The sequence below is a fragment of the Trachinotus anak genome, unplaced genomic scaffold, assembly GCF_046630095.1.
Source record: "Trachinotus anak isolate AG129_WGS33_773 ecotype Australia unplaced genomic scaffold, CSIRO_AGI_Tana_v1 ptg000014l, whole genome shotgun sequence".
In the NCBI taxonomy this organism is placed as follows: Eukaryota; Metazoa; Chordata; class Actinopteri; order Carangiformes; family Carangidae; genus Trachinotus; species Trachinotus anak.
Genome location: NW_027273865.1, coordinates 19777677 through 19805439, shown reverse-complemented (window position 1 = coordinate 19805439; position 27763 = coordinate 19777677). Strand labels below are relative to the sequence as shown.

General features: G+C 43.7%; 1 protein-coding gene across 3 annotated transcripts; it reads right to left on the bottom strand.

Annotated features, from left to right (window-relative positions):
* Window positions 1–133: 133 nt before the first annotated feature.
* On the bottom strand, window positions 134–20434 carry tiparp (TCDD-inducible poly(ADP-ribose) polymerase). Of its 3 annotated transcripts, none has more exons than XM_071497378.1 (7): window positions 19489–20434; window positions 17932–18984; window positions 9515–9704; window positions 8863–9050; window positions 4792–5103; window positions 2860–3117; window positions 134–1581 (listed from the first exon to the last, which is right to left on the bottom strand). In XM_071497378.1, exons 2-7 carry the CDS (start codon window positions 18957–18959, stop codon window positions 1392–1394), a joined length of 2166 nt encoding a protein of 721 aa, XP_071353479.1. In that variant the 5' UTR covers window positions 18960–18984; window positions 19489–20434; the 3' UTR covers window positions 134–1391. The 3 variants fall into 3 exon arrangements, with proteins under 3 accessions (XP_071353479.1, XP_071353478.1, XP_071353477.1); XM_071497377.1 differs by having other exon boundaries at window positions 20119–20434; XM_071497376.1 differs by lacking the exon at window positions 19489–20434 and having other exon boundaries at window positions 17932–19430.
* Between the last annotated feature and the right edge of the window lie 7329 nt (window positions 20435–27763).

Sequence of the window (27763 nt, the reverse complement as noted above, 5' to 3'; positions counted from 1 at the left end):
TTTGAGAGCCTCTGTTGTTTTGCCTAATGTTTACAGGAATATCAAGAAGTGAGGTGAGGAAAAAAAAAAAACATCATGTGACTAATAAATCTGAATTTACATGATTTAAATAAAGCATTACTTCACCAATTAGTCATTTTCTCTTTTATATTCTTTATTTAATCAATGTTACATTAAACTAACATAAATAAACATTTTTATGAACAAAAGGCACACAGTTCAAATATAAACAAAGAACATCTGTACAGGTTGTCTCAGTAAAACATGTCTACTGTCTCTGAGCGAGAGAGCGGTCCAAGAGAGATGAGTTTCAGCGGGTTCGCTGTCAGAACGCTACAGTGCTGCTGCCGCTACTACAGCAGAAGCATCGTCATCGAGTCTCGGCGGGAAACCATACACTTTTCAGTCACCCGCAAGGAATCAAAGTGGTGGGCGCAAAGGCAAAAACGCCAACCAGGAACAGCACTGGCTTCATGTGAAACCTCTGCCTGGAGGTTTAGGGTATGTGGATGTCCATTTGGAAAAGTCCCACTGAAACTCATGTCCATTGTCTGGTTGAAGAGGCCACAAGATTCATGTCAGCTAAATTAAAAGATTCAAACACTCAGCACATAGACTTGAAAAAACATATGGGCTGGAGGCTGGGTAAACACTTAGTATGATTTTTTTGCAAGAGCATGACAGGGGGTCAGTGTTGCCATGGTTTCTTTATGGAAGCCTCTGATTGGTTGGTTGCTGCTTCCTCAAAATAATTAAATGGCCAGTTGGGCGGTCACAGTTCTGGCAAGATGCTAACTGTCTACCATAGCGCCTGTCCTGATGTGGAGCTGAGTTCATATACAGCCATACGACTAAAATGATAACGGGACTCGGTTTTTCTTGCATCCGCTCCAGAATAATAAGGTAGATGAAATCCTCTAGTGTCCCATGATCACCGCTGAGCTCCTGTTCGTACTAGATAACAAAGTGTGGTATATGAGTCCAGTCAAGTCTGTTGCAGCTGTTGTCTGTTGTCATCCACTTCTGAGCACTGAATGAAACAGGTGCCATTCTTTGTTAGTCCAGTTTTGTTTAGTTGAATCCGGTTCTAGCCAGTCTGTTGTTCCTTACTGCAGTCCAGTCTGGTTGGATCCAGTTGACTATAGACCAGGACCACTGAGTATTTGCAAATATTTCATAGATTTTGTTTTGCCCTGCAGCAGATGGGTGAAGTTCAGCATAACAAAGTGATTCCAATAGAGATGGTTAAAGCAACAATGCTCTACATTTCAGCTTTCTATTGGTCTAAATTGTTCTTTTTCATCTTAACTACCAAACTCCACCGATGTAACACCTTAGCAGACGAAAGCAAACTATGAATTCGTATTTGCAAATACAGACAGATCCAGGGCTTAGACAGCCACAGTGCTGGGTACCTCCTCGTAGTGAATGATAAAGTAAGGGTAACTCTGGTCATCGTTGAAGATGACATAGATCTGGGGGTCCACCCAGTTGTCCACACAGGAGTCGTAAAGGTCACTGGAGGGGTCACGAGGGTTGATGGGTGGCGGTCGTCGCATGGAGGGATTTCCTACAGTAAACCTATACGGACACAACAAAGAGGTGAGATTAGTTATTGTTGTATGGTCATACTGGGTGTACAAACTGGGAAGCAATAGACTTTTGCATTTGCTGCTGACAGATTTCTATTCAGTTCAGCAAGTCTGGAGTTACAGAAGAATAAGACTCCATCTAAAAGAGGATTCTTCTAAATTTAATGATTACAAGACTACTGCTCCTCTCTGGGTTTTAAAGGATCTTAAATAATATAAGCATATGTTGTAAGTGCATGAAATGCACGTACTGTAAGTATATGAAATGAGTCAGCGCATTTTAACCAGTTTGTTTTTCCTCTCTTAAATATTCATGTCAAGCCCTAAAGAACCATAATCCATCAATCTGTGTACCACTGTCTCTGGGGTCATAAATAAAACATATTAAAATAAGAACATTTTCAGCTACAGACAAAGACAGTGGGTAGAGACGTTAAGAGTCTGTGCACCAGATACAGTTTCAGACAGGAGAGTTAATCATGCTGCACAGACAACTTCTTTATTGGTCTGTATCCCCGCTCAGGTCTGGAAGCAATGTCTCCGCCTGCACTGTGGAACAGATTGAACCCAGGTTTGGAGTGGACGGGGGTTGTGTGAAGTGTGTTTCCAGACCACCACACCATCCTCTGGGCACACCGCAAACTGTCTGCTGCAGCATAACAAGCTGATGATGTATGATGGGTTCAGCCAAATCTGCTGTTTTACATGTGTGGCTCTAGATTTGAATTGCAGCTCAAGGGATGGGATGGGCAAGCTCCATAGCATGACTTAGTGATGGTTTATGGAAACGAAGCTCAGGATTTCAATGATCCAAATTAATGCTCAAAAGAGATGTTTAAGCAGAGGTAGCCTATTGTGTGTGCTGGAGGGACAATCCTTGTCAAACACACCAAACAGCACATTTCGAAACACTAAAACATATAACTCCAATAAGAACTGGATACATGAGGCTTTAATTTAGAATTTACCAAACTATGTTTCTTCCAACTAACTCAAACCAACCATGAACCATAAGAAAATGGTGCTTTTGCGAATGAGTTACTGAGGTAACTACCATTTAAGATCTCTGGATGTATTAGGTTGATATGTACCAATATTGTGATTGATGACAAAAACTGCCAATAACATTTTATCCATATGTCCACGCCCAAATAAATCATTTTTGCCGTGTAATAAAGTTGCAAGTGGAAAGAGACATGAGAAATCCCATCCATAATCAAAGACACAAAAATGTTTCCCCTATCATCTTGACAGCGCCCACACACACCTGCCAGTGAGGACTTTGGCCAGGAACATGCAGTGGACTCCTTTGGGCGAGCGTTTGGAGAAGTTGTGGGAGTAGACAGCCTTGCGGGCAAAGTAGGAGCCCTGGCCGAACATGGTGGCGTGTTTGCCGCAGACTCGCGGGTCAAAGTTGTGCTTGCAGATGCCCTCCACCACGTCGGCTGAGGTGCCGTGGAAGAGGTGGCGCTCGCTCAGCAGCCGGTCCATCTCTGACATACGCCGAGACATGTACTCCTTCTTCCTGTGGGAGCAGAGGGAGACAGAAGGTGAGGCAGATGAAGTTAACAGAGTTTTAGTGTTCAGGGGTTGTATTGGTAAAAAGTAATAAACTAGGAAACAGGCTGACGCACAAAGACAGATCATCTCCCAGCCCTGCTTTCTATTCAAAAGTTGTGGTCACAAGCTTGTTTGCTCTAGAAACTGGGTGAGAACATCTTGAGAAACAGACACACACACACACACACACACACACACACACACAGTCAACTTGGTTGATGTGAGCAAAAGTGTTTTTGAAAGGCTGTGACCCAGGAATGACCTCCCATGACCGCACAGCTTTTGACCTGACACAGAACGACACTGCACGCATCCAAGCCACACACACACACACACACAGAGAGAGAGAGAGAGAGAGAGAGAGAGAGAGAGAGAGAGAGAGAGAGAGAGAGAGAGAGAGAGAGAGAGAGAGAGAGAGAGAGAGAGAGAGAGAGAGAGAGAGAGAGAGAGAGAGAGAGAGAGAGAGAGAGAGAGAGAGAGAGAGAGAGAGAGAGAGAGACTTTAATTTCCTACTACCCGATTTTTTGATGAAACTGATCAACTTCCTTCCTTTGACAACACCCAAATTCACATGAAATGCACACACACACACACACACACACACACACACACACACACACACACACACACACACACACACACACACAGGCACACAAACAAACAGTCATGGTCCCCTCATCATAAACCAAGTGTGGGAAGAGGAAATCAACTGACATTCAAAGAGGGTATCACTTTCAGAGTCTGTACATGCACGCACACAAACACACACACACTGTCAGTCATTGTGAAACTGTGTGGTACCAGTCAGTGTGGGAGAGTTTAACTGTCACAGCTGATAGGACCTGCCCAGCTCAACCACAGTGGTTAGCCCACTGTTGTTTGCGACAGGAACATCATCATCGGCAAACATCCCTCCATCCGCCGTGTTCACACACCACCGTGGATCCATTCTCACGAAGTGCGAGCAAGACCACAGCTGGTCCCACTTGCCCTATTTTCGTTTTTATTCCTCCTCTCTCACTGTGTATTTTTCACCCTTGTGTTTGTTCTTAAGAAATGTTTTTAGTCTTGTTTCTGTCTGCAAGAACATATGCAGCTGGGTCTGAAATACTCTGAGTTCAACAGCAAAAATCTGGAGAAAAAGGTTTCAATCCATTTTGTGCCACAACAGCAAAATATGTGAAACTAGGAAAAAAATACTGTTGCACAGCAGAAATTTACTTACTGTACTTATAACCTAAATGCTATATTGACTGGTGGACACACATTACTAACAAACCGACTCAATCCTCCACTTAAACCATACCATTCTCATGACATAGAAGCTGCTGATCAATTCAGCGGTTCAGCAGAGCAACGATTAATAAAAACGACCACAAATGCGCCGCAGCTTCTCCTCACAGCATTAAAAGGAAAAAATCATGCAAAAGAAAACCTGATGACAACAAACTTTCTGACACTGGCACAAATGTTTCCACCATTTTTTGAACATCATGACTGCTGGTTATTATTATTTGAACTGATTCATGATTTAAGATTAGATTAACAGATGATATCTTCAGCAATGAGGAAGTGCTTTAAAAAAAAAAAAAAAAAAAAAAAAAGGTCTTAAGTAAAATGCTTCCACTTCTTGGCTCACCTCTTGTACTTCTCCCAGAGGAAGGGGTTCTGCACGCGCAGGATCTTGATGATCCTGAACTTGGTCTCCGACACTGTCTTGTGGAAAAGGCTGTACACTGTGCGGTAGCTGCGGTCTTCACGTGAGACCGGCACCTGCAGGAAGTCCTGGCTCATCGTCATGGGCAACCACGTTTCCGGAAAAAGGCTGGGTGGGTTGGTGGTGGTCGGAGAGAGGGGAAGCGACGTGGAGAGATCCATGGATGAGGAGCTTGAGGAGGAAATGGAGGATGAGGGACAGGGGAGGGGAGATGAAGAGAGGCCACTCAACGTCCTAGAAAGAAAAGAAAGAACAAAGCATCAGGTGTTTGATCAGAGGGGAAATGAATCATCAACTATTTTAATAATTCAATGTTTAAGCCATTTATCAAGGAAAAAAAATCTAAATATTTGCGGGTTTCAGCTACTCAAATGTGAGGATTTACTGCTGTTCTACATTTTACATAATTGTAAACTGAATACTGAGGTATTTTGGACTGATGGTCAAACAAGACATCTGAAGATGCTAATTTGGGCTCTGGGAAATCAACAATTAATATAAAAAATAATCAACAGATTAAGAAATAATGTAAATATTTAAATGTAAATGCAGCTCCAGCTGTTTCTGTGTTCTCTGTAAGACTCTTCTGTAGTTTCCTATAATTTCTTACAAAGGGTGTGAGCTGTAATGGTAAATTCACAGTAAACAGGTTCGTGAAGAAAGCACCTATGTAATTTAGTGCTCCAGAAAATAGTGTTCACTTGTTATAGTGTTCACTCCAATTAATTCCAATGATTATATAACATAAGTAGCTTGAGTCCAGCACAGTAGGCCATCTGTTGCTTAATGATGAAAAGAATTCAGCATATTATAAAGGACTATTCTGGGCAAAATGGGGTGTTGATTTCTATCAGTAGTAATTTCTCAGTATACCAGCAACTGATTACAAACACAAATCCCAAAAGGAGAAAACTGTAGGAACATACAGTCTAAAAAACCCATCAATTTATTCATAAAAAGTCACTCTTTCATAGAGCCCTTCACAGGCAAAATGTTTTTTTCCTTTGCTGTGGTACAGTGAGGATGAAGGAATCTCTGAGCTTGAACTGGTGCTTCACGAGACTGGACACCTGAGGCAAGATCTGGAATAATGGGTTCTGGAGCGTGCAGGTAATATACTTTTTACCAGGTGTGACAACTAATATTTTCAACATAACGGCCATCTTTAACAGGGTAAAAGACTTGACTAATAAAAGAATTTGCTCTCATAATAACAGGCTTTATGTTGAAATATAAGTTCCTGCCTTAACCATGTGCTGCAGATCTAATCATCCCAGATGGTGCCTTTTTTTTTTATTTGCCCCTGTCCATCCCTGCTGAGGGCCAGTGAAAGCAGCTTCCCAGGTCTGTTCATTTATAGCACTGAGAGCATCAACAACAAGCTGCACATCACAGCAGGCTACCTATCTCTCCACCTTCCTCTGCCTTCATCCCCGCGTGTTTCCAATCAAGGCTGCATCCTAACGGTAAAACAAAACTGATGTCTGCTGCCACGAACCGGCACGTCTCAACTTCCAAAATCATATCCCACCAACTGTCGAAAATGACATCACTGAGCTGCGGAGCACCTCCACAGCAGCCGTCAGCCGTCACCGACCAAACAAAAACAGTGGAGCTGCGTGAAAATGAAAGCCAGAGACCAAACAAGACAACAGGGAGGCAGAGTGAGGGAGAGACAGGAACGAGAACAAGACAGAGGGGGGAGAGTAAAATGCCAATTGCGGCGCTGTCATGGAAGTGACAAAAGAACTATTGTGTCTGGCATTTGAGTCAATAACAGTGGTTTGGCTGTCAAGTTATCGCTCTGTGACTGTAAATGCTGTTAGCCCTATCAGCCATAAGGCACTGTGCGTGTGTGTGTGTTGTCAAGAGACTGCGATCAGGTGACTCTGAGTCAGTGCTACAGCTTTTCTCATTTCTTTTCTTCCTCTCATCTCATCTGTCCGGTCCCAATCGCCGCCTGCAATCAATGTCTCTATTCCCTGTGTGCTTTGAAAAGATCACAGGCAGCCTGCTGCAGAAAACAAGTGTGAAATGAAAAGAGACAGATAACAAGAGACTGATGGAGTTTGGGGGGGGGGTGAAAAGGTGAAAGATTAGGGCAGATAATAAGGCGGGAGAGAGGGAGGGAGATGGCCGAAAATAACATCATTGGGAGAGAGAGATGACAGAAGGAGTGAGAGAGGTGGGGAGGGAGCAAGGGAGAGTGCCAATCAAGCTAATGACCTCGACCTCTAAGCCTAGCACAGATTGTTCCTGATGCACACATGCACACAAAATTGTGTTGGTCACTTGGGAGGACATTGCATTGACTTGCATACATTCCCCTGGAAAAACATAATATTCAACCAAAGAGGAGTTAACGCTGAGATTTTAATGGTTTGGGATCAGCTTTGTGCCTTCATAATGTAACTGTGTGATCAGAGTTTGTCCCCCCCACACACACACACACACAAACACAAACAACAAACAGATAAAAAAGTCCCAGGAACAAATCCCTCAATCCAAATTCCAGCTCCCCACAGTCGCTTTTCACACTCCTTCGCTCCCCAGCTCTACTCTGCTGAGCGCCCAGTCTGGAAACCATTTGGACCTCTCTCTCTCTCTCTCTCCCTCTCTCTCACTTCCTCTCACTGTGCTCTCTATCTCGATGTCTCTTTCTCCCTCATTCTTTCTCTGTCTGCTGCTTCCTCCAGCTAATTTTCCTCTCTCCATTTTGTCTCCTCTTGACAGTCGGGGTCCTGCAGGAACAGCTCGCACTAGCGCTTGCTTTGTGTGGGACACTGGCAGGACGAACGCTAGAGCAGCCTGCTCTGCAAAGGAAGTGAGAAAAAAAAAAAAGAAGCTGCAAATGGGTTAAGATGACGCCGCTTGTTTCCAATCTGGTATCACTTGTTTCAGGAATAACGCTGAGGCGAGTGCGGCGAGGCATATCGCTTCGCTGCCATAAAGGAAATGGCAGCTGGGAATTTCTGGAATTGGCTCATTTCTGTTCTGATCTCATGTAGTTCAGATTTTCTCACAGGGTTTGAGGAAAGTAAGAATTAAATCTGGTTTAAGTTACTTCTGTGATTATTCTTGAACTTCTTGTGTTTCCCCTTTCACTCTCTCTTCCTCTGGTTGGCTCTCCTCTCTTTGTGTATCTCCTGTCCTCTGCCTCATCGGTCCTCGTCTGCCTCATTATCTCATTTTCCATCTGTCTGGTTCAGGCGCGCTTCGCTCTGCACAGAGCAGCTCCTGTGTTCCGGTGACTCAGGTTGATTTGCCAAACATCTGAGCTGTAATGTCTAAGTGTTAATATGGGTTTCGAGTTCAGCACAGACTGCCAGGGCGCCACGGTCTTGAAATGGATTAAAGGCAAATGTGGCGTTCGGAGGATTTTGAGTATTCAGCCCTGACTACGACATTAGCTTTGTGTACCGACCTCTGTGTGCCTGCCTGTCTCCAAACAGGAACTCGGGACACTCACAGAACACAGAGAGCCATGGGAAGAGCCAACTTTGTGTGTGTGTGTGTGTGTGTGTGTGTCTGTTACTGTGCATGCATTGCCAGGTACTTTATGTAAAAATCGAGGACTTTGTTTGAATAGTCAACGTGAGTTGATATCCAAAATACTAAATGTTCTCTAACAGGGTTGAGTGGTAAATGATTTGTGAGGCTCTGCCGGAGAGAACAACGGGAAATAGGAGTGGGGAGTAAGAGACAAAGAGAGACTATCAATCAAGTGAATGACCTCTACCTCTCAACGGAGGACTGACTGTTCCTGCCACTCTGCCATACAATTAACTAGGAGCAATTCTAAACCAAAGTGCTTATCAGAGTGCTTTGTTGTCCTTCACAGAAGTTAATGTACTACTTGGAAACAAAAGGCTATTTTCTAGCATCCAAATAGCTTTGTCAACCTCAAACTAGTAACATCCAGCCTTGGTCTCTATGGGCGCTCACCTTGTCATTGTAACAGCACAGGAAATAGCTACGTCAAGTGTTACTTACTGTAGGTGGGGTGTAAGCATCACAGAGGACATGAACATGGGCCGCTTCTTGATCTGACGTCTGAACCCGAAGATGGCGTTCTGCTGGAAGCCCTCCCTGATGTTGAGGATATACTGGTTCTGGAGCGTAATGAATCGCACCTCCTTAAGACCCCTCGAACTCGCCTCCTCTATGAGCTTCACCACCGGCTGTGGGGGAGATATAAAAAAGGAAAAGTAGGAAAATGAAGATGAGGACAAAGAGGAGAAGAGGAGTTTAGACTAAATTGTTTATTGGTTTATACACTTGGCTGCTCTGAATTTTCATTCAACAGAGGAGGGGAGAGTTTGGGGAGGGAGATGTCAGTCAACTGTGGTGCAATGTACAGATAACAGAAAGCAAAGGTGATAATAGGTGTCATCATGAGACACACACACACACACACACACACACACACACACACACAAAAGAGAAAACTGTCAATCTTTAAAGATGTGGTGAATTAAATTGCAAATGGCTGAGGACGGCTGTGTGTATGTGTGTGTGTCTTTGTGTGACTAAATCGATCCCATCACAGCGGCTAGACAATTGATCGAGTTAATGTGTCTGACCTCATGTTCATAGAGCGTGCACGCAAACAAACACACACATGTGAATGCAGTGAGTGGCTCACCTCAGAGTATTCCCTCCAGCCAAAGTTGTCTCTGCAGTAGTACTTCCACACTGTGTGACAGCTGGGGGTGGGATTTGGGCTCGTTGGGGGTGTGGGTAGAGGGCTGGCGGGAGTGGTCAGTCTTCGGACCCGGTCAAACTCCAGGTCGCACACTCTCATCGCCCCGAAGTCGAGAGAAAACACTCGACCCCTGAAACACAAAGTTGAAGGCGTTGTAATAAAAAGAAACTGCTGCAGTCAGAGTGAAAAAACATAATTCACATACACATTAACACAACATGCAGGCTGTGGCACCGTGACCTTGTTGTGAAATGGTCACAGTTTATATTTCCATCAGCAGCCTCATGTCTGGTCATGTTGCTGCTGATGGAACCTTAATTTAACCCGGATGCCCAGGGGCAAGACGACCAGACCTGTAATTGCTCACTCAGTATGAGTCACACAGGACAACAGTGTCAGCTGCATGACTTACATGCCACATGTAAAACATGAATGAAAGAAAATAAGACATACAGAATAGAAACACTGTCAGCCAGTAACTGGTTAAACATGGAGGATCATCCTGAGCTTTCTGTTTGAAGGTTCAATCGATCAATATTTACACTTTCACACAAAATATCCAGTAAAAATAACAATACTAGCACCTGCTAAATAGCAGAAACACATATGTGCATCATCATGCGCAGACATCCAACCTCCTCTTTGTTTTAACTAGCATGGGTTAAAACTCCATTGTGAGTGTGTGTGTGTGTGTGTGCGCATCAGTCTCTCTACATTAGAGTCCTCCATAGGGCCTCTGGCAAATCCTTTCTGGGTCAGACATACCACTTACGGAAATGTGGGCATCATACACTGACACGCTATGCCATGTACAGAAGACAGACTGAGAGGCAGAAACTCACAGACACATACACACAGAAAGGCATGCCATCTTTGCAAGACACTCACACTGATAAAACACACAAAAAACATGCACAGATCCCGACAGTGTTAATGGGCTCATTGATTTTTGCCTGGAAACTAATTGGATGTATTGTCAAAGGTTGGACATTGGTGAGTGTGTGACTGCCTGGAAGAGTGTGTGTGTGTGTGTGTGTGTGTGTGTGTGTGTAGAGCAAGGGATGTGTTCTGCTAATGTTTGTGCCTCAGGTTTGTGCTAAATAAAGCACTGAAGCAATTCCGGTCTTTTGAAGTTCTAATCTAAAACACAGAGACGTTGAGAGAGGGAGTGTGTGAGCCTGATGAGTTATTAGTTCAAAAGCCTGTAGAAGTGAAACCTCATATTATAATGGGGGCACATTATACAGGTATTCAGTTTCATCTACTGTAAGTGCAAATACTGGTCACTGGAGTTACACACACACACACACACACACACACACTCTAGTTTCGGTCAGGATGGTGATAATGAGAGGTGCTGAGTCATTTAAAAAAATACATCCATGCACTTTAATACAAATATGAACCATAGAGACTGTATTTACAGTTTGTGATTCTGCTAAGTCATAGTGTGACTGCATCTCTGTAACAGGAAGTGAAATAGGTTTTCATCCACTGAGCACGTGCGGAAACAAAACAGTAACTGAGGGGCGAGTCACTGATTACCAGAACATGGGATTACCAGAAACACAGTGCAGATAGATAACGCAGATGTCCGCATGAGTTAATGTTTTCTGGACTGTTTCCATGCGGTCAAGTGATGAGAGGGAGTTTTGGTTCCATCCAAAAGGAAACAGAGAATTAAATTTGAAAGGCAGGGAGGAGAACAGAGAAACAGAAGAGAAAAGGTTGATGGAAATAGGTGGTGCAGGAGAAGACAGGCACACAGCAGGACGTGAAAGGAAAGGAATTGAAAATGTACCGCAAACAAATTAACTGTGAGAACAGCACTTCTTTCATTTCACCTCTGAGCCGACTCCTCACTTTGTTTTCTTAATTTGTGTCTTGCTTTGTTCTGTCATCTCTTTGCCAAGAAAGTGCAGTAGTTGCACCTGCATGGCCCTCACTCTCACCCTCTCTCTCTCTCTCTCAGTAGGGAACAGTTTCTGCCTGCAGTGGTACGTTATGATGACAAGAGCTTCTGTACACACACACACACACACACACACACACACACACATACATACACACACTCCGGGTTATTTTATAAGGAAGTTAAGTGAACTTTGGCACATTTACAGGCCACCTCCCCATCTCACTCATTACCACTATCTTTCTGTCTCTTTCACACAGTCAGACAAAGACAGGTCTCCAGAGAGGTCAGTCAATGATTTTCCGAGCCTTTCACAGACTCTTTTTCTCTCCCTAGCGCCCAGACGAGTTTGTGCCGTTCTAAAAATAAAATTCCGCCGGTTAAATTAAGTGCACTGTGAATTCAGTGCTTTCAACCTGGAGGCCAATCAAAAGTTGGAAAGAGACACAAGGCACGCCCACTCTGGCAAGGTCCACGCTTTCAAGACCACGCTTGAAATGATGGACTGTTCCAAGTTTGTACAAAGGCACGCACGCACACACACACACACACACACACACACACACACACACACACACACTAAAGCCAACTGAAAATGCAGAGCAGATCTGGAGAGGCATATTTGAATTTGACATTTGAATGGAAAACCCAACTGCTGACTTGGGATGGGTGTTGGTTTGCCAAAGGTGAAAGAAGAAGGCCCTTGAGCAAAGACCATGGTGCTGAAAATGCACCAAACCTGCTCCTGCTCTTGTGCCGGGCAGCTCCCAGGTGTCAATGTGTGGATCGGTGCTGAATGTGGGAGCAGGGTGTTGCTGAGAGAAAAGAAATAGAAGGGAAAAAAGCGTTTTCAGCAAAACATTTCCCTGAATAAATAAAGGTAAAGAAAACTCACTGCCCGGTCAAAATGGCTTTTAATCCCCCACACTGCCTTCAGCACATACACACCTTCAAACTTTCTCACGGCTGCACACACAAGGACCCGCATACCAGCATCAGTCATGCTATTGTGAACGTCACAGACTTAAAAAAAAAAACAAAAACAACATGAGCACTCACTCACCCTCATACGTGCACACACGCGCATTCTTTCGACAGATTCATGTACACACACGCAAACTTCATCCAGTCACGCCTAGATAAGTCAGTCAGACAACCGAATCTGCTGACGAAGGCTGCCTTCACACACACACACGCACACACACACACACAAACAGACAGACACGCACGCACACCACCTTGATGTCATGGGTTAGTGTTATTTCCTCATGTTGGAGCTATTCACTTTCCAGTTATCTACTTAAATGTGCTTCATTTGATTTTGTTTTTCAGCTCTAAAGGTTGTGAATAACATCCATTCAACCATACACACAGAGAGAGAGAGAGAGAGAGAGAGAGAGAGAGAGAGAGAGAGAGAGAGAGAGAGAGAGAGAGAGAGAGAGAGAGAGAGAGAGAGAGAGAGAGAGAACAGGAAAAAAATGTACACTGTTGTCTCCTGCATGTCCTAGATAGTTTCTATAAAAGTGTATCTCTCTGTCCTCCTCTACACCACATCATTAGGCTCATAGTTCACAGTGTCCTCTCTCTCAGTCCTTTAACCCTCTCTCTGAAAATGTAGAGGCTCCCAAGGGTGCCAAATGTGAGAGCAAAATGGGGGAAGATGAGAAGATAAAGAGTTTGGACAGTAAAAATAACACTTAGTGACACTTGGAAAAGAAAGACTCTGACAGAGAAAAACAAAGAAAGAGTGAAAAGAGAAACTGTTTGAGTACGGAGGCTCACACACATTTCCACATCTCTTAAAACGCTTTGGACCCTCAAGAGACGTTTGAGGGATGAAGAAAAAAAAACGTCCAAAAAAAAAAAAAAGAGAGAGAAAAGGAGTAAAAGAGGCGAGACAAGGAAACGTGGAGGAGGAAAGATCCAGTGAGGAAAGATTACAGAGAAAAAGAAGGAAGAGATGGAGAGAAAAAAAAAAGATGGAGCGATGAAGGCTGACTCTGAGTAATAAGAGGCAGAGCAACCCAGACCTCGCCCCACTGATTCATAGCATGGGCTGTCTGAAACATTACAGCAACACACACACACGCACACAGTAGACACATTCAGTCTGATTATCTGACACTGCCTCTTTTCACACACACAATCACCACACGCAAACAAGCTCTCATAGACACAACCGTCCTTGATTTTCTTTGGTTCGTGACACAATGAGGTAACATGGAATCCCCCACGATATAAACACACACACGTACACGCACAAAAAAAACACACACACCTTGGTGTCAGGTCGGCCTGCCCTTGGTGCTTGGTGACACTTTATGTCAGTTAATGACAAGCAAGGCTTTTATCACCTGGCCAACAAAAGAGTCTTAGTCTTTTTCTCTCTCTCTCTCTCTCTCCCACTCTCTCACACACACACACCCCAAAAATGTGCGCTTTGTCACGGTTGCGCAAAAATTAGTGAGATGTTTTTTGAGTCTTAAAGTGGCCTCTTGCAGGAAATTGGCCTAATTATGAGAGATTTGGTTGAGAATTTGTGTGTTCCTGTAAATAACAAATGTAACATAAAACTCTTTAGATCAGCCAGGGAGAACTAAAAGTGCAGATGTTTTTTTCATATTCTCTCTCCTACACACACACACGCACACACACTACAGCATAAATCTGATAACTAGCAACCACACAGCCGAGGATTATCACAGTAAAACTTTTAGAAGCGATGACTGTGACATTCCTCCTTACTGCTGAGTTCATGACTACGGTGGATTAGCCAGACTTCCATTCCTGCTTATCATATGGATGGGATTAACCTGTGCTGTGGATCATACACACATGGGAACAGCACGGCACAGAACACACACACTCGCATATACATGCACATATACGTTTACAATAGGCTGCACAGCACATAATCAGACGCAGACACACAAAACTGATGCCACATTTTCTTTTCTGTCCACTTCTTTTTTGCTGCACACACACACACACACACTCCACCACAGAAGGCAAAACAGGCCTGTGTTGCCATACCGACAGAAGAGCTTGTTAAATCATCTGCTGCTCTTTAGATCACTTACAATATTATCATTTGGCTGTGGTAACCACAGTGATGCCTTCACCCAGTGTGTGTGTGTGTGTGTATGTGTGTGTGTGTGTGTGTGTTAGCATGCATGAAAAGACAGGCTGGATTGCATCTCAAAAAAAAAGTATCAAAAGAGCTCTCACACACACCCTGTGCAACACAAAGCTTTGAGAAAATGACTAAACTCAGCGATGAATAGCCAGAACCGAGGGAACGCTACACAACTTCGCTGACTTTTCCCCGACAGGCTGCTCAGCTCTCAGAGCCTCAAGCCATTTGTGAGTTTGCCCAGTGTCAACACTGTCACCGAAACTATTTAAAAATATTCAACATCCACCAGACTGAAAATGGTCAACAGCCCATTTTCAGTCCTGACCTGTGCTGTAAATAAACACTGGATTAAACCACTTCACCGAACCAGGAACAACCTGTGTTTACTCGCTGCAGACAAAACTCTCAAACCTACACACCTGTGTGAGTTATTTGTCCCAGAAGTCATGTGTCTCAGGAATGAAAATGTTTTGCGTCATGCTGAATGTTTTATGTTACATTTTCACTCTACCATTCTCAAAACAGACAAACCTGTTTTTTGAGTCCGGGTCAGAAAAACTTCATATACATTTAGACATATTCTTGAGAGTTTTATGCCTTTGGTGCTTGAAAAAAAAAAAAAAGAAATGCACAGCAGAAGGAGGTTTATGATAAAGAACAGCCATGATGAGAATGTTACACCTGACAGGTGAAATTCAAAATGTGTTGACAGTTGACATTCAAGTGGGTCAAGAGACTTTAAAATGAATTATTAGAGAATATAAAACTTAAGATAGAAAACCAGAGGAATTATCTCTGATGGCCATATCCCTGAACAAATGCTTATATCTGCACTCTGAAAATGTTTTGCGCACATTACAAACTCTCCGACAGTGAGCTTTTCTCAATATAAAAGGAAAATAAAAGTTGTCATTATCATAATGACAACAAATATATGTCAAACATGCTGGTAAACCTTGATTGGCATTTCCAGTTTCTACTGAAGTTTCAGTCAAGTGAGCCAGCTGCTCCTGTCTGACTGTATGAGGGAGTAACACACTCTAAAGAATATGGGTTGACACCACCAGGTGCGTATCCTGTTTGTGGGGCAATATGCACTTTGCATAGACTTTCAGTTCGAATCATAAGTCAACAAGCCAAACACACAGACACATACAAATCTTTGTAGACACACGCAAACCTGTGTGTGTGTGTGTGTGTGTGTGTGTGTGCGTGTACAGTCCAAACTGATGCAAACAAAGACACACATGGCTGCTCAAAGGCCTCAGTAACTCACAAAGGGTCTGATGATGTGACTGAGGGCGGGGATGTGGTCACACATTTGAGGATATATTGGTATAATGATGTGTCACACACTGACTATGTTAACGTGTGCATTACAGCGTGACATTTTGATAATTTAGTTGCCCTTAAGACCTGTCCACACCTTCACCAAACACTGACTATCTGTGTGTTTGCCGATTTTTGAGGCAAGTAAGACAGTTTAACTGCTTGATAGTGTCCGCTTTCTGCAAGTGCAAATGCAAATAGGACCATCCTTTGATTAGATAAGGAAAATTTATCATCAGCTACTCTGATATTTGAAGCACAAAATTCCAAATATTATCTATTTGAAGCTTCTGAGGTGTGAAGATTCGCTTCTTTTCTTTTAACTTACGTGATGACAAAGTGAATATCTTCTTCGTCCGATGGCTGGACAAAACGAGCAATCTGAAGACGTCATATTGGGCTTTTAGAAATTGTGATTGTGGGGACAATGAGATTTTTCTTTGTTTTCTAGCATTTTAAGGGCCAAAAAAAATTGATTAGTTGAGGAAATAGTAATCTGTTTGGAGGCCTAAGTTGGCAGCCAACACAAGAAACTCTGAAACAAAAGACACGAGGGGCTCAGATATGCGGGCTACTGCAGAGGATATAAATGGAATAAACAATAAGTAACCTGTGTTTAGAGTAAGGTTAACAGAGTCCACGTAGATGTACTCATTGTGTGTGAATGTGCCTGCCTGCAGTACAGTTTACAGGAAGCAGTGCATGCTCCTTTATGTCACCCCACTGGGGCTTGCCAAGTGCTTGCATGTGTGTATATCTTTGTGGGTGTGTGAGAGAGTGAAAGAGAGGTTTATCTCTGTCTGCTAAAAGGCGTGCGTGAGAGCGCTGCGAGCCACTGAGCTGCTGATTCGTGTGAGCGTCTGCGTGCCAAGCCGTGTGTGCGTGTGTGTTGGAGTGTACACAGGGCTGTACAAGTCTATGACCGAGGGAAGGAAAGAAGCTGCCAAGTGCGTCTGTGTCAGTGACCACACAAGGCAACTGGGGGTCATGGAAGTTCACAGCTTTCTGCCATGAGTGCTGTGAAGTCTGGCTTGGAGGGAGCTCCGGCCAATCAGAGGGCTGCGTTTGGGAGCAGGGAAATACAGGAAATAGATAACCAATATCAGGGCTGGGAGATGGAGTGCCATGCCTCCACAAGGACACGATAGCTGATATGATAGTTCAAATAAAGTGATACATGTAGGTACACATTAACTAGAAGACATGTGAAGGCCAAATACACACACACACACACACACAGAGGATTAAAGGACGAATATACACTTTCACACATGAATAAACAAACCACATTTACTGTGCTAAGAGTTGTGAAGGTAACACAGAGACATATTCACTTGGCCACAGTCCATTAGCCACACATGCACAGAACAGCTGTAGAGTCAAAGCTTTCAGTTTTGTTACTGGTGGTGAAACCAAAGAGGAAGCTCAGGCGGAGGTCTACAGTTTCCAACACACCGAACCAGAAGTGGCTTATCATTCACGAGCAGCCTATCAGCTTACTGCACCATTGTTGCCATGTCAAAAGTACCTATCAATTTACTGCACAGCAGCCTTTTCAGCAGTACTTACAATACGACAATGTACTGGTGTGGCTGCAATGTACTGTACTTTCCAACTCTATGGATCCAGTGACAAAAATAGTTTTTTTATATTGCTATTTAAGGTCTATATGTTTATCAGGAAATTATTAAAAATATAATTTAAGTGTTAAGTTGTTTGCCCAGAATAAACAGAAATGTATGGATGCTGATGCCCCTTCACAAGTGCATGCATTGTAGTTTCAATTCCCCATTTTCAACTGATCAAATTGAAACTGAATTGACCCCTTACCCACAGGCACAGATTCAAAAGAGAAATACAGAAGAACTCTGGCACTGCTTCCCCTCACAGTGGGATCCTTCATACAACCAGGGGGCAACCGTCTACACAGTGTTCTATAAAACAGCCTGCAGGTTGCAATAAATACAGTGGGACACTTACTGAAACTTGAGCCTGACTTGCTCATTGTCAGGGTTGCAGTACAGTCTCTCCAGCTGTTCCTGGGAGTCGTCTGCTATGCTCTGCCACGTCTGACTACTGGTCCTGTGGATCTGCCAGTGGTAGGGCAGGACAGTGTGGTGGTGGGCACAGTCATTGCCATAAACACATTGTCCTTGGAGGAAATCCACACAAATGTCCACAGAGTCTGACTGGTGTGTGTGATACTGGAGCTGAGTGAGCAGCTCAAAAACCAGGTCCAGGGAGGCCTCTTCACTTTTATCCTGAAATAGCACTCCTTTGTCAGGCTGCAGGAGGAGGGGAAGGGGGTCCTGGACTCCAGTGCAGTCTTTGACTGGAAGGTTTTTAGCCCCAGAGGTTAAGAGGTCATTGGTTTTGATGGCCGCCTCCTGGTGAGGAGCCTGGGGTGCAACAATGGGAGGTATATCCCTGGCAGGTGGCGTTATTGTCACCGTGTTCCCGGCCGCCCTGAGGGCAGGTTTCAGCTGAAAGCAGCGGCTGTCGGGGGTAGGGTCGTTGATCTTGGGTCGCTCCCCTCGCAGCTCTGTCTCCTCCAGCTCCGCAGTAGTATCGGCTATTTCCACATCACCGTCCCGGCTCATCAACCCCGGTACTCCAGCCCCAGTCGTGGTATCGTCAGCAGCTGCGGGGTCTTTGAGACACACCTGGCCAATACAGTTCTGTTTCACCACGGCCGCTGCGCACAGGTTGCCCGGAGTCCGGCCCGGCTGGTTCCGGGGAACAAACACCCCATCCCCGGAGACCAGCGTATCCGTGCTCAGTAAAGAGGTCAGTATCGGATCCTCCAGGGCGCGGTGGAGGCATTTGGCGTCCAATTTCCTCTGCTTCTTTTTGAAATAAGGTTTCACCAGAGGTATTTTGTCCGGCAGCCCCACGATCTGCTGTTCCGTGAAATCTTCCCCTTCGTCCATATTTAAACTCATATCCAGGGAGATCCCGGTCGGCACACCGTCTGTGGCTTTCTGAAGAATGTGCAAAGTTTTATCCATGACCCCCTCCTAAAGCCCCACAGCCCTGGAAGAAAGGGAAAGAGAGAGGGAAAGAGGTAGTCATCAAGGGTAACACCTATGATCCGACAGCCTAAACTATGGGTTTCCAGGGTGAAGTCATCCTGGTGCATCAAGCGATGATTAATAGGTCGCTTGGACAAGGTATAATGCCATGAAAATAGGTAACTGCGAAACCCGGTCTCTCCCTTTTCTGGAAAACAAAAGCGTCGCCCTCTAAACACTGAAACCAACCTGTTTAACCTCCCCGACAGGAAAAAAAACAAAACAAAACAAAAAAAACTACAGACTGGTCTTATCCCATAATGACCCTGCAGATGGGCTATAACAGGAATAACACAGCAACAGCCACCATAACGATCTGCTGCCACAGACACATTATAAGCCCCTAAAGGAATATTAAGGCACGGGAATAGCTTTTTATACCGACCCCCCCCCCCCCCTCTTTGGACGGGAGGAGAGGGTTCATGCAGCTTATCGCAGCCAGTAACTGAAGCGGAAAAAATATTACCTAATCCCGCTGTAGGGAACTGGAGTCACCAGCCTCAGATTAATCATATGAAAACGAGGAACTGGACACCGTGTTTGGCTCTGTCCCCGGTGTCTTTGGTCTCTCACTAACGTCACGCCTGCAATTACAGCTGCGTCTCCGAGCAGGAGCGATAAAATCACCGCTGTAACAAAACCTCTCTCTCTCTCTCGGGACTATATATTTTGATCACGGGAGTCCGATACGCGGCCCCTGCAGTCTACGTGCCGCTCACACACTGCTGCCCGAGCAAGTTTGCACGTAGGCTACAGTCCACACACACACACACACACACACACACACACACACACACACATTCAAGGCACTGCGGCGGAGCACCGACAATAGATAAACGGGGCGCCCCGCAGCTTTATTTATTCCGCCGCGTCTCTGCAGCAGCTTTCCTCTCGTCAAAGATGCGCTTCATGGTCAAAGCCGCGGCTTTAAAATGGTTGCGGAGTTTTCAAAAGCTTTTTCAAAAGCCAAACACTGAAGCACTGCAGCAGCCAGGCAGGGTCGTTTTGTTACAGCGCAGCTTTCCCACAGTCGAGTTAGGAAAAGACGAACACCCGCTCTGCAATTTCTCTGACATCGGGGAGACAAAAACCCTACCTGCGCACTAAAGTCCGCCCCTCTCCCCCCGGTCTCGACACTCTTTGGTGGGTAAAATCCAGTGCGCACATCGGCGGAGCTCCGTATCCAGTCTGGAGAAAGGCCTAATAGTATCCGCGTCGGGACTAGACCATAGTCCGGTTAGTCTGCTCTTGTCCCTCTGCTGCCCCCCGTCGCTCTCATGCCCTGTCTTTATTTCATGCTGTCTGTCTGTCCCCCTCTTTGTATGTTTCAGACAGACTTCCAGGCGCAGGAGAGCTGAAACCGACAAAGAGCGGAGCGCAGCTGTGAAGAGAGACGCTTCGCTTGCCTCCCGGCTCCGCACGGCCCAGGCCCCGCCCCGTAACCTGGTCAGAGGCGGGCCCTTCCCTCAAACGGGGACAGAGGGAGAGAGTCGTCTGCTGGTGATCGGAAGAAGCTGCACGGGGGTGTGGAGAGCTTCGGGGGCCATATGCTGGGCCCCGGAAGTAGGTCTAATTAAAAGCAAAGTAGACGGTATTACAACACAACCTTCAAGGCAAGCTGAAATCTGTAGTGGAAGAGTGAGTAAACTAAATGCAGCTATGCGTAAATGCACCACTTAAAGCAAAACACCCACATCTATAATTTTATCTCAGTAAAAGCAAATCGGCAAAACTGACCAGATTCACCTGTTAGGGTCTAGGTTTGTTGGGCCCCTAGTGCTTTGTGTACCTCAAAAAGTACTGTTCAGCAGATTGTCTTAATTCTGGTGAGTTTTTACAACCTGGCAACCCATAAGTTGTGCCTAATAATTGCCAATGATTAATCAATAATGCCCATGTAAGCAATTTAAGAGATATTAATTAAGTGATTAGTTATAAACCCTTTATAAAGTATGTTTTGTGAGAAAGTGGTAAGCAGCATTTTAATGTTGTAATCGGTCAAGGTGGAACTGTTGAGGTCTCAATAACAGGGCATCGTATTTTGTAAGATGATTATATGTTCTGTAAATAGCAAGCAACTGCAGCTGTCAGATAAATATAGTGGAGTCAAATGTTTGAATCTGAAATGTAGTGAACTTTAATGTGGCATTAATATTCAAATGAAGAGCAAGTGCCTTAAACTGTGCATACACACTTGAGAAATTGTACAAATTTACTTTCCTTAAAATGTGAGAAGAAATGTTTAATGACTTGTCTCACACTTCACTCACATATTTTGTTAATTAAGTGTTGTTTGAAGATGATTATCAGTCATCAATCAAACTAGAACAGTAATTTCACATGAAACCTGCTGAGACATAATAATTATAACTTGACCAAAAGCAGATTTAGAGAGGATGAGTCATTTTTCTTACACTTATTCTATATTTATTGCATTCTTAAAGTATTTAGGAAGCATGACTGTTCTTTGCAACTGATCCGTCACATTTCCATAAGGGAGTGTAGTGTTTACTGACTGTGCATTGAGTCAGCTTCCCTCTCCTCCCTGTTTTACCAGAAGTAGTTTTTAGGAACCTGTTGTGCTGCAGTGTCTTCCGGCGTAAGTTTCGTTGTTTGCAGATAAGCCTGCTCAACCAAAAAGCTGTTAGTTTCTAAAGAGCTGATTCCTCAAAAGGGCAGGTATTTTAGCTGAAAATGCAAATTTACAACATAACATCAAGTTATAACAGAAAGAATTCTGGGATTTTTTGTATTTCATGTAAGATGCTTGCTGTGGTCAGAGTTATTATTCTATGCAATCAGTTTCATTCACATGAGTGGCTTTAAAAATAAGCCTGCTGTGAGAGTCAGAAGATGTGGTCTATTATTCCCTATCAATAGGAACTAGACTGATTTCTGAAACTAATTTACATAAGGATCCCTACATCTAAATACTCATTCAATCATTTAACCCATGAAAGTTAAGTGTAGAGCTGTCTCTGTAGAGCGGCGATAAAAGATGGATGAAACATTCAGTCTCGTACTTTTTCCTATTGTTCTATAAAGTGAAATAACAGGAAATTAAAGTAACCTTCATTTTCCCCTCAGGATCTCTGGGGAGTCACTATGTAGGAAACACTAAATTGAATATGTTATTCATGAGATTAATTATCTATTAATAACCCTCTCAACAGTGTTTAAGCGTGTGTATATTTTAACATCTGACACCATTAACCCCCCTGAACTTTAATGAAAAAGGTCAAAAGGGCAAATGTGCTAATGTGCCATAGCAAATTCCATGCAAACCTCTTTATACACCCACAGACCACCAACCGACCTCTGCACTGTTTTTAAATGATTTATTTTTCCATGTACAGGCCACAGGCTGTGATCCAAGAGGTCAGAGATGAACAAAAATGTGTAGAGCCACCTTCCAGACAAACCCTGATGCCATCAAAGCAGTTCCAGTGGGGGTTAGTAATTGGGAAATTACAGGCTTGCAGCTGAACACCAAGCTGACGTATATGAGAGTAATTGCCTGGTTGCATACCGACGGATCTCGAGCATTCCTCCTCAGCTGACATGCGTAACGAAGTCCTATTGTTCAAGTTATGACTTGTCTCAGAGGACGCCCTATAAAAGGGATACCTGCCTGCCAACTCCAGTTGCTTGTTGTCTCAGAAAAGCCAGTGAGTGATCTCAACACATGAAACAACAAGTTCTGTGATGATCCTTTAATACATCTGCAAAGGAGTGCCGTTATGATGGGTAATACCCTAAAGAAATATTGCAGAAATACAAGTCAAACCTCTGGAGATTAAAAATAATATAATGTACCACTGAGTTCATCAGCGACTGCACTGGGAGTGTAGGCAAAACTCAGATGCACTCACATATACAGCATCATTCTCAGACTTGAAGTAAAAATGTACTGACAGTCCCTGAGGATAAGTTTCTGTCCACTTGCCTCCCTGAAAAGGAGGTCAAAGGTCAGAGCAGCAGGGTGCCAGCTTTCAGGAGCAGGAGCATAAACCCAGGTGTGTTTTGAAACCCACGGAGGCCACATTCAGCCCTGAATAAAACGGACAGCAAACTAATTCTGCGAGCCAACAACACATGAAAGGGCATGAGGTGGGTCTTTGTGAGTGGCAGGGTAAAGGTGCCGTGTTTCAGCCCCCACCTTTTGAATCTTATCAGTTCACATGCCTGCACACAACACAAATACTGGAGGCAGATCAGTTAACGCTGGTGACAGGCCTTCAACCGGACACGCCTGTTTTCCACACAAAACAGTTCCATGGCATGGAAACATGTAAATACATTTTATTGAGGCAATTGGTGTTGGACTGGCAGTGGAACCCGTGGGTGCTTTAAATAATGATGAAAGTCGGAATGTATAATTACTGTCATTATGGCCAGTAATTTTGTCTCTTTCATGCAAATCATGATGGGTAAATTTCTGGATTTCACACAACTATGTTAAGTTTGTTGTGTAGGATTTAGAGGCGGAAAGTCACACGTTACACAGTTCTGTGCAATGAGTACATTCAGTTCATTTTGCTGCTAATAACTCTTTGCTTTTTTTTTTGTAAAATGTTGAATGCAGGGCTGTATAAGGCAGTGTTTGCATACTGTTAGAAGTAAGGATCTGATTACTTCTTACGTCACTGGTCAGGTTCTCTGATATGACAGTGTGAGTGACCTGACACTGTTTGTTTTATATGACTAAAGTTCCAGATATGTGGAACTTCCAACGCCCATAGCAGGTGCCTCATTTTGTGAGTCAGAGACACAGCTTGTACCGTTCTTTCAGATCGAAACTTGCTCTGTGTGTCTTATACCACCTTTGAACTCTGCCAAGATCTTTTCTTTTTATATGACTAATTGTGAGAGATGAAGCACCATGAAAATAAAAGAGGTCATAGGCTGTATGAAACAGGCATTAAGATAAAAAAAACAGGAGGTCTAAACACATTAAAACGTGCTGCACATACTTGCCTCACACTGGTTGTTTTCGATCTGAACCATATGTTTTTAGGTCATTGGTACAATGAAAATCCCAACACCTGCTCTGTATATGCATGCATTGTGAACCATATCTGCATTTACACATTCAACAAACTGTCATCGCAGGTCACATTACCAGCTGCAGCCTGCATGTACCCAGGTAGACCTGATGCACACTGAACACAAATGTCTATCGCTCTCTCACACAATTTATTCACACAGAAAGAAATTGTTTTTAGGGGTAGCTCAGCTTTAATATGTGAACCCGGACGTATCTGAGGTAATTTCTGACCAAAATTAATTGAAATGGTTTTGTGTCTTTGTGTCAATTGCACATATGCAAATAAAACAGGAAAGTCTGTTAGAGATATGTGCATTTTTGTGCGTAGCAGAACCTTTGTGAGAAGAATTGAAAAAAAAAAAAGAGGCGCTGACATGATGTAAGCAGGTAACAAAAACAGTTAGATGGGATGTTAATGGCTCAAAGCGCTTGAGGGAACACTTTGTGGCGGCGCTGACCCATTACACTTATGCTGGAATATGAAGTGGCATCAGGGATTTCTCACATCTATTGAACCGTCCTTCAACACTGCTTGGGATCACTCTTCACACGGTCTCAAATTTTGTTACACACACAGACAGACATGCTCTTGCTATCCTCTAGCCGACATCATTCTCTGTGATCTAACCAGTCAAGCTACCTGTAAAACTGTCTCTCTGTCTCTGACAACAGTATGTCACCTGAAATAACTAGCACAGCTATGACAAGCATGCTTGTTTAAGTTGACTGAGTGGAATCCTAAAATACCAACTAGTTTTAGTGTGTGTGTGTGTGTGTGTGTGTGTGATTGATTTGCTTTTTTACACGGTGTGCCCTTATACACTTACAGCTGAGTCACATGTAGTAGCATGTGTATTAGTGCTTCCTTTACTGTGAGGATGTGGGCCTAATACTTGGAGGGTGAAATCACAGCAACTTTCATCTTCACTTTTAGAAGCATTGATTTTGAGTAGTTTTTCTTTAACTTGGTGTATAAACATTTGTGATTTAATTTTACATTACAGTTCAGGAGAACTTCAGATGTGTGTGAGCTGCATTAGTTTGTAAGCATGTGAATTGATGTTACTCTAACAGAGCTATAACTACATCAGGTTCAACAGAACTAAGACCATGTACAACCATGTCACTAGGTGTAGCTGAAAACATATCCATAGCTGTCTTGATCATTGACTGGTTTATTCATCTTCTTCACTGTCACTGTGTTAGTTGCATGTTACCTTTCCCTATGATTTTTCAGGCTTCTGACCATACATTAACCTTTAGAAAGAATCATTTCAGTGCCAGATCCGATCTGTGCGAGTGGACCCCTAAAGGTGAGAATGACCTACTCGCACACAGGTTCAAAGCATGGTATCAAGGATCTCTGCTGCTATGGCAACATAACAGGAATGCATGTGTGTGTGAGTGTGTGAGAGTGTGTTTACGTGAGTGTGTGCTCTGGTGGTCTCTTTGATGATCAATTCGAAGAGTCTGGCATTAGTGTATGTTTGAGGTTCAAGGAGAGAGGGAGAAAAAGTCGAGAAGAAAGAAAGAGGAGGAAAGGGAGACGAGGAGGGGCAGAGGAGAGGTTGAGGGTCAGCTAAACAAAAGGCTCTTTGGCCGTGGTTCCCCGGGTCAGGGCTTAGAGGGCAGGAAGTAGCGCAACAATATCCGGCACTTCAGGTTTGGCCCTCCCACCCCCACAAGAGTTCTGTCTCTCTCCCTCATGCACACACACACACAGGTCACCCAGTGTGCCTTGACAATGTATGTTGATCAAAGGCAAGCTCTGGCTCTTGGGGGGAGGCAGTTCAGGGGATTAGCCCCAGAGGGAGTCTGATCTTGTGTGTGTGTGTTCATGTGTGCTGTGGGTCAGCAGGTCTTGGGTTATTTCTCTAAAGCCTCCCAGTCATCAATGCTTCCTCAGAGCGGCGGGCAGTTTTTATGATTACACAGGGAATATAGTCTCTTTAGCCATCACAGAAAGTTACAGTGGTTGATACTGTTGTTAGCAGTGTATTAATGAACATTGTGGTTATAGAGTCAAATCTATAAAAAAATGTAATTGCATTCTGGACAATACAGCTTTATTTTTAATCCAATGAATTGACTGAATCACACAGTACACATGTTTAATTTACCACAATTATCCATGAGTCCAATGTATTATTTCTAATGTGCATGCTAACACTTTAGCAGTAGCTTTTCTAAGTAATCACAGGTGACAAGCTGAATGCTTCTTCAACTGTGCATGTTGAGGGCACTGGTAAAACCAACATAAAAAAATGCACTTCCACAACTTTGGAGGACTTGAGAGAGACAGCAGCAGAGGCCACAATATCCTGGCTTTTATCCCTCAGCATGGGTCAAGCTCCAAATTGACTACATTTCCCATTGTGCAAATTGTAATGCTACTTTTCATTAGACCTTCTTTGCTGGCTAAATCTCCACATTTCAAACTTCATGGAACCAGTTTGTTACCCAGTTTGTTGGATTGCTGAAACATCTTCTGGGGTAATACTAGTCACCATGGATTGTGTAGCAGACAAATAAAAGTGTTAACTATTCACAGAAACCTGATAGTGGTGCCAGTTTTTTTTTTTTTTTTTTTTGCCATACATGAGCTAGATTAAATTCCCCAAAATTCAGACAGTCCAGTAGTCATTCCTATCAGTCTAGAGTTTTACAGTTTAAAGGAAATTACTGTATATATCAACCTGGCATGTTTCCCGTAAATGCGGTCAGTGAACTCTCTGAGTCACGCTAACTTCACACTCATCACATCCATTGTAGATACACTAGGCTAAGATATGCCCAAGCTTTCCTTGAAGAGCCAGTTTTAAAGCGTCTGAATGAAGAACAGACCACCAGGTGTTTTCTAACATTGACCAGCTGAATTTCTATTTGTTTTGTCATGCTGATGCTTTAAACATCTTGCATGTAGTTAGAACAAAACGTGTCCCATAGAATCTGTTTCCTGTTTTTCCCACGTTTAATGGGTGGAGGTTGCTAGAACTTGTTATGAATAGACACTGATGTATTTTTGTGTGCAGCCTTTATGATTTAAGGTTCTCAAAGAGTTCTTTCTTATATAGACTCAGCCATTGTACTGATAGACATAAACAGCTGCTGTTGTTTAATGTAGACGGATTGATGTGAACCCTCAGTCAACATACACAGTAGGGATCAGATACTGAAGATATTGCCAACTTAACTTCAACATGTAATAGCTTCTCCAGCAGAGCCACAGCTGTTTTGTTAATATTTGTTGTTTTCTCTGTTGTGTAGGTGACATTTGGAAATGCTTGGAAGCTCAGGTTGCCTGTACATATTTTAGTTGGGTCATGGCTGTTTTTGTTGTGGTGGTGGTTGTTGTTGGCAGGGGCTCCTTAAGCAAGTGGTAAGGAGTCTGGGCAGGTTTGACGTTTACTTTGTTTGCTTCATCATCTCAGATTTGAACAGAAGTGACACTCCAGAGAATACCGCCTTACACGCTTCAGTGGAGGGAGAGCAAGCAGACACCACGGAGAGGAAGGTGAGTTGAAGAAAAAAACACAAAGTTGGAAGGGAGTGAAGGGAGACAAAGATGAGGGATGACTGTCTAGATCTGTGCCGTCAAAGAGGATTTATTGTGATCACATCTGGATGTGGAAAATAAAGAATGGAGCAGGGGTGACACAGAGGGTGAAACCGAGAGAACATTTCTAGAGAAATG